The sequence below is a fragment of the Amia ocellicauda genome, chromosome 18 (genome assembly GCF_036373705.1).
Source record: "Amia ocellicauda isolate fAmiCal2 chromosome 18, fAmiCal2.hap1, whole genome shotgun sequence".
Taxonomy (NCBI): Eukaryota; Metazoa; Chordata; class Actinopteri; order Amiiformes; family Amiidae; genus Amia; species Amia ocellicauda.
In genome coordinates this window covers 27595107-27602984 of record NC_089867.1, presented here as the reverse complement: position 1 = coordinate 27602984, position 7878 = coordinate 27595107, and the positions used below count along the sequence as shown (strand labels likewise).

Here is a 7878-nt window from a genome sequence, read left to right as displayed (position 1 = left end):
GATGAACAACCAGCTGGCCTCTGCGCATCACAGTGACCTGCTCTGAAGATGTACCTGCTGACGCCAGATCTCAAAGTCTTGGCATGATTTCCGACCTCCAGGGCTCATCAGCATTTGTGCATTAGGGGTTGGCATTACAGGTGAAAAGCAGATAAAGGCAGACCATAAAAAGGACATTTGTCTAACTTTAATAAGCTGTTTTGCAAGGTTTTCAATTGAAAATTGCTTCAGAATTTGCATTCCTAAAAGCAAGCGATGTCACTGTTGGCAAAGCTAACTTCTTAGAGCCATGTGCATTGTTTTAAAAGCAAATGCATTGCTGGGTTTGGCTTCCCCTCAAAACTGCAACAAATCACGCAGCAGAAAAGTAAAAAGGTCCATCACCCTTATGATCTCATGACATACAGAGATGACACCATTTTATTAAAAAGGAAAAAAATTATAAAACGATATGAAAGCTGTCCATATCCATTCCCATCTCCAGGCACACTAACAATGCATATTTTACTCCAACAAAACACCTTATAAAATAATCCAAACAGAAATTAAGTACATGAATCCGCTACAGCCAGGATCTCAAACCCAGGTGCTGGAGAGCTTGTGTGTCTTAATTACTTAACAGCATTTCTTTTAAGTACACTTCTGAAACATAATATAAAGGTCCTTTAGTAGTCCAATGCTTAGAAAAAATGCTTTGATTCAAGATACACTACTTGCAACATAATTTACACTCCGTAGAAAAGTGTTTAATTCATGCAGTTAAGCAGCTAATTGGCCCAATTAAATTGTTCGAGTACGAGTGGAACAAAAGCCATAAGACACCTTAATTTCAGACCCCTGCACTACAGAAAACATGTATATAGTGTGTGATGTGTGTCATTTTACTGTTTTCGGGGGCAGGGGGGTTACAATATGATGCCACCTTGCTTCTTGGATCTGCCAGCAGATAGCTGTGTTTGTGTGTATGGGCTGTGGCTGGGATTCGATAAGGAGAACAGAGAAAGCAATTGAATGTGAACAAGCAAAACTCAACAGCAGAACCAAGCAGCTCTTCTTTTGTTCACGTCTTTACTTCTCGCCCGTGAAACAAACTTCTCCATCCCTACCCGTCAAACACAATCCCATTTCCTCTCGCCAGTTTACCTTGTGCTGTAGATATGAATTATCTTGAGTTTTTGTTGTAGTTTTTTTTACCGAGATGATTTATGACATCAGCATTGTCTGCCGGGCCGGGACTGCTTTGAATATATGTGCCTCCTGAATACAGGAAGAAGTGGAAGAAAGACATGAAGTATTACTTGATAACTGAAGGGAGGCAGCAAATTCAAAGCAACTTATGGCTACATTAGGAATGCACTGAGTTTGAATGCAAAGCAAGCTGCTCCTAGACTGTGTGCGCAGAGATTGTAGATGGAAACTCAGGACAGTACCGTCTGTGACAGTGTAACCTTTCAGAATTACAGAAGTTGAGAATCTAGTTATATATACATTCAAGTCAGAACCACCAAACCAATTAGTACAAATGTAAATATACCTGCACCTGGTATAATCTGATCCCTATGATGATGTACCGAAGGTTGATGACATTCTTCTACACAACACCTCACTCTAGCATCTCAGGAGCCTATACCTAACCTTGACCCATGTGATACGACACATGACCACAGTCGATCATTGTTGTCTCCTGTATGGGTCTATATCTTAAATGCCTTGATTGCAGGAGTCTAGCTGTCAAAGTTTGTACAATATTAAAGAGAGGTTTACAGAGTGCAGTTTTGCAATTGGGATCTCAAATGATGTTCCTCTTTTTCATCTGACTAAGATTAGCCAACTGGAGAACTCAAGAAAATATTCCAGCTGATTCGTCAGAATTAAGACAGGGATAAGACATTGATTCATATTGTGTGTCACTCAGTTTAGCCAACTGGAATGTGTGCAGTTTTACATTTTAGTCCAGTGAACAATATTTATTGCACTAAATTAATCACTGAATTACATTGTTTAAAATGGTTAATGCCATTGTGAAACTCATTAAACCAGGTCAGTTTCACTTCCCTGATGCGGTTGTTGCAGAATGTATAGTATCTCCTGAGAACAGCGACTTCTCAAGGAGCAAATTAACACTAAGAGCCTTGATGGCCCTGCTCTTAACCTCTCTGACATTCCGGTCGATGAGACGAATGGGTCTCCTGAGGGACTACAAGCAGAAGACTGTATTTTTCCCGTGTCTCAATGTGCAATATACAAGGAAGTAAAGATCAGGAAAGAGAAACAGAGCTAGCAAAAAAACAAAAAACAAAATCCAAAGGATCCAAACCCATTCAGGGGCTCAAGGGGTTAAGGAAGCATAATACTTTCCACAGCTTTCACCAGTGCTGGTTGTGTTCCCTGGCTGCGTGATGCAGGCGGGGAGGAGGAGGAGCAAGCGCTGTCTGTGCTGCTTCTGCTCTCGCTGTTAAACACACAGGAGCGGGAGAGCTGCTTCCACACAGAGCTGGAAACAGGCGAGAGAGAGAGAGAGGGAGAGAGTGAGAGAGAGAGCTGAAGACAGTGAGACGCACACGAGCACACAGTCCTCCCAGGGATTTCACAACTCAACCTCCGGGCTGCGTCATGTTACCCTGGAGAAGGAGCAAATTTGTGCTGGTGGAGGATGAAACCAAGTCCAAAGCCAAGAGCCTGTCCACAGGGCTGACCTACAACTCCATCATCTCGTCATTCGTGCGCTCCTGCCCGGACCTGCTGCCGGACTACCCCTTTGAGCGGCTGGGCAGCGTCTTCAGGACCAAGCGGCAGAAGGTGGAACTCAACAAGGAGGAGCCCACATACACCGTGCGCTACCTGGGCAACGCCGTGACCCTCACGGCCAAGGGCGAGGGCTGCACCGAGGACGCGGTGATGAAAATCTGGACCAAGAGCGACTACGGGGGCCAGAGCACCAAGATGAAGCTGACGGTGGGGCTGCACGGGATTCGCATGAGCCACGCCGACAAAGCGTCCAAGAAACCAGGCCACTTCTACTTCTTGCACCGGATCACGTATTGTGCCGCGGACGCTCGCCGTCCCAAAATATTCTCCTGGGTTTACCGGCACCAGATCAAGAATAAAGCGGTTGTCCTCCGGTGTCACGCCGTCCTTGTTTCCAAGCCCGAGAAAGCCAAAGCCATGGCTCTGAGCCTCTACCAGACCTCCACCTCAGCGTTCAACGAGTTCAAGAGGCTCAAACGCCAGAACGATTTCCGTCACCGACAGCAGCAGCTGCTGGGGGAGGACATTATCCCTCTGATGCCCCTGAGGAAGCTCCTGAATGGGCAGTGTCACTACCAACCCCCCATGGATAAAGGCAGGAGTGCCCCCAGGCTGTGCCCCATTGCTGAGGAGGAGGAGGAGGAAGAGGAGGAGGAGGTTGAGGAGAAGGAAGAGGTGGAGAACAAAGAGTGTGTTTCTCCCACTGTTGACAACGGGAAACAGCCCGAAAAGGATCTGGGCAAAATAGTTCATGAACTGAACGCATGCAGCATCAGCAACAACATCAGGTGCTTGGCAAGGCAGAGTGGCGTGAGTAGACTGCTGTAGAAACAAACACCCCAAAAACAAGGAGTAAACACTAGACCTCAGTTTGCCCTTCTGGACATATCAGGATGGGCTTTTAAAAAACAAAGTGCCACCCTCGAGAAATTGTCTTGACTTTGTTGTTCACTTTTCTTTTTTCTTGCTGGGAAAGGGGACACGAACCAGAGAGCAACTTCCCTCGGCTTTTCAGCCTGGATTCTATATATTTTTATTGCCGTTACGATGTGCCAGAACGACATGCAGATGAGCTTTTTCTTAAGGGACTTGAAACTCTTGAATTCAAGGCGGCACATTATGGTGGAGTATTTCATACATTTTCGGGGGACTGGGGGGGACTAGACAAAGCTCTATTGTAGATACATACAGTAACAGTGCAGTTACAGTAAATGTAATTCCTTATTGTAATCCAGGTCATACTTCTCACATTGTTATCACTAAAGCAGATGCTGATGCATATTTTTCTAGATTTAGTGTCTTTTGGTATTGGTATCTCTGAATATTTTACTACTGGGATTTTGAAAATAGGGACGATTTCTCGTGCTGATCTACTTTAGAGACCTAGGAGTACAAATTGTGCAGGTTCTCCTTTCAGGAAGGTCACTCTTGTGGAAAGATACCCATACGCATTGCTGTGTATGTACTGTATTTATAATCACATATTATACCTAATCAATGTTTAAACTAACCAATCTGTGCTCTGTTTTAAAGAGAATATAGAACAAACAGCTGATTAGTGTAAGCAGGGAACCATTCGGACTAATGAATGAAGCCATAATTTAAAAAACCGAAGCATCACATTGACATGTTTATTGTTGCCATTTGTTAGAGACCTGAAATTGATTTGGCCATGACAGCTAAGAGCATCACAAATGCAGTTTCAATCTTTTTTTTCTTTGGTGGAGGTTGAAGGGGGGATGTTTTGTTTTTTAATTTGAAATTGTACACATTTAATGCCGGAGTGTTTTAACTCCACACTGTGAGACTTAAGGTCTGGGGAAATGTGCAGGTGTAAATATGATCTGTTTGCATTATTTCTGGAAATAAAAGATGAATTAATCAAGCCTTCTGCTTTTGGATTTCTTGACTGTTGAATTTCTGCTGTGGGAAACACATTGCGTTTGCTCACCAAAGGAGCATTAGTAACTGATAACTGAGGTGAACATCGCTAACAGGATGCGCTCATGTTTGGTTTGAGGGCAGATTTGTTTAAATGTTTCAAAGCAAAGCAGAGAAGTGATTTGAAAAACTAAGTCCGCTATGGAAAAAATAGTTACAATTTCTTACTTACTATTCCTATGACTTGGCTGCTTGGATCAAAACAAACATGTATACATGTGCGCGCACACACACACACACACACATGCATGCACACACGTGTGTGTTTGGAGCTTGATTGTTTAGCACAGTACAATATTTTAGATTATCTTCTGACTGCTGTTTTGTGGTTGTAGGAGTATTTGTGGTATTCCCAGGTTGCTATGTGCTTGTATCCTGAACACAGACTTATATAATTTCACGCAATATAAGCACCCTTAAGTAAATAAAAAGTAATATCAGTCTATTATAATTTGAAGGCATTTCCATTATATACGATGATGATGATTATAACATAACGGTGCAACTCATATGTTAGCTTAGATCATTAACATTAGCCTTTGTAGTCGATACTTTTCCCAACCATTACCTCCTCAATGTCTCTGTTCTTGTAACCGCTACACACACAGCCATACTGATGTACACAAATATATGTGGAATATACAGATGTGGGAAAAACATCTGTAAAAAACAACTTTGCAAATCAATGGGTGCATCTGTCTGCCTTCGACAAACAGGAGGGGGATGTGCATGTTAGTTCATATATAAACTACTAATCGCTGCTAATAAGGGCTTACTGCATAAACAAATCCTTTTGTAGACTCTGAATTGGCCGCCACTCTCACAATCAGTGTATTGCATTGCTAAAATAACAGCAGGACAGTGAAGGGATAGACTTACAGCACTGTGATATAGTTGTGAAGTGGAATCAATCCCTCCGATGAAATGGCATCTCTGTTTGAAACATGAAGTCATAAAAGAGCATATATGCATACAAAAAAAAAAACATCTGCAAACACTGGCCTTTTTTAGATATACTGATTAGTAGCATTTATATGTACACCTATATTTCCCACAATATTTCTGTATAAACTTGAAATAATATGAATGGTTGCTGTGTGATTCTCAGTTATTGCAGGTAACACTGAGACTGGAGCTTGCAAATGGTGAAAAATACTTAAGTGACTCTATTGTGGATAACATTTATTCATTGTATAGTTATTGTTTTCATGTGGAATCAGCAATAATTGATCATTTAATATCCACCGACTTAAACAAACTCTGTGTTGCTAAGCCATGTGCTTTTTTTCACACTGCAAGTCCACCGAGCAAACAGCTGGAGTCATGAGGATTAATGCAGCTCTTACTGATATCATCTCAGAGTCTAAGTCCATCCAACCACAGAGGTCCCATTGTGCCCCGCCCTGTGGACTCCAAACAGCAGCTTTCACCAGTTGTGCCACAGTATATCATTTTCACATACTTGTACATTAGTACTCACTTTTAAACGACTTTAATTTGAATCAAGATACAGTTGATATGGACCGACAACTGACGCAGTTATCATAAATAGTGTGTCTATAAATAATTCAGGGGAAAAGTACCATTGTATGTTGCTAAGGCTATAATTGCATAGGCAGCTTAAGTGCCTCTAGTATTATATTCCAGTGGATCATGGAAGCTTTTTGTTTCAGACCACAAATCGACTGTTGTTTACTGTGCTTTTAATTTGTGACTGGTAGTTGGGCTGATGTTTCGATATCATTTTGTTTATTTGTGTCTTTAAATACCTGGGGTGTATTTTTTGTACCACCAATGCTGCTGTATAGATATGACTGAACACTGAAGTCTGCTTTCATCCCCAGGGTTTTTAATATTCTTCACATGGCTGATTGTCCGATTCCTCTTGTGGCTCGCCAACTTATTTAGATAAGAGAAGGCAATTCAACTTTTTATTACCATCAACCTAAAGCTCTCATCCCCCAGATTGCTACACTGCGGAGGTCTGCTTCGGTGCTGGTCTAGTGATATAGTCTTATGCCTCCTGGGCACTCGGTCAAAAACCATCAAGCTTGAAGAATGAGCCGGATCTGAACCCATAACTACTGTGAAACAAGAGAGTAGGCATAAAATAACGTATTGATCTTAAGTCAGTATAATTCTTGTGAGGCTTGGGCTTTTGTTAGCAAACTAACCCAAAGCACTGCATTAGCTCAAAATGTAATATTTGAATAGTGTGTGAAATACACAAACAATACTGATGTTTCATTTTCATTTGTACGAATTCATTGTTGCTCTTTGTTTCTGATAGATGATGTCTGATAACCTTGTTCTTTATGTCGGGTTTATAAAAGGGGTCTTTAGCAACATCTACTTGATTACCATCTCTGGTAATCCCTGAACATTGCATTTACCTCATTGTACCCGTTTGATAGATTTCCTCATTTATTTGACTAATTTGATATTAATCAAGTAATTACAACCTTTGAAATATTTGTTTTTTATTTGTTTTTATGTGTTTGTATGTATATATGTGTGTGTATATGTATATATGTATTAGATTTTTATAAGAAATATTTTGAGAAATATATGTGGATTACTATTGTTCTTATTATTTCTATGTTTTTTTTTAACATTTAATGACTTAAGTAAACAAACTGAGATCCCAGGAGATAGGGGCCCATGGAGACCAATGGACGGATGAGCTTGGACTGACAATCATCTCATCTCTCACATCGAGGACCTGAGTCCTCTGGCCCTGAGTTGAGTTAAAAGAAACTCTGCCGGTATGAAGATATCAAAACCATTAGTCTTACAAGAAGCAGTTAGGACAGACTGGGCCAGCATCAAGCAAAGTCAATATTGTAAAAGCAGGACAGCTGTAACTTTGTCTATGTTTGGGTCTGATGTCTCTACATGGCCAGGCTCTCTGTAGTTTGTCATTTTCTCATGTTGACAATGTTTTGGTATAGATTGGAGAGTCTTGAAAAATGGGTTTATCTGTGGCTTTCACAGGGAGAGGAGAGTTGGGGTTTTTCTTTCATTAATTTAAAAGAAAAGTAAAGCAAAGCTGTTTTTGGAAAGGTGTCATTACACAGAGCTGAGCTAGAGAAGTCTGCTTCAGATTCTGCACAAACATATCTGCCTTCTCCAGACCTTCTTTGTAAAATTTACTTTTTTAGAAGCAATGCAATGAAAATGAAAATAAGT

At 41.2% G+C, this 7878-nt stretch overlaps 1 protein-coding gene across 1 annotated transcript; it reads left to right on the top strand.

Annotated features, from left to right (window-relative positions):
- The first annotated feature begins 2483 nt into the window (after positions 1 to 2483).
- fam43b (family with sequence similarity 43 member B) lies at positions 2484 to 4633 on the top strand. Its single transcript, XM_066690655.1, has one exon. It carries the CDS (start codon positions 2614 to 2616, stop codon positions 3574 to 3576), a length of 963 nt encoding a protein of 320 aa, XP_066546752.1. The 5' UTR covers positions 2484 to 2613; the 3' UTR covers positions 3577 to 4633.
- Positions 4634 to 7878: the final 3245 nt, after the last annotated feature.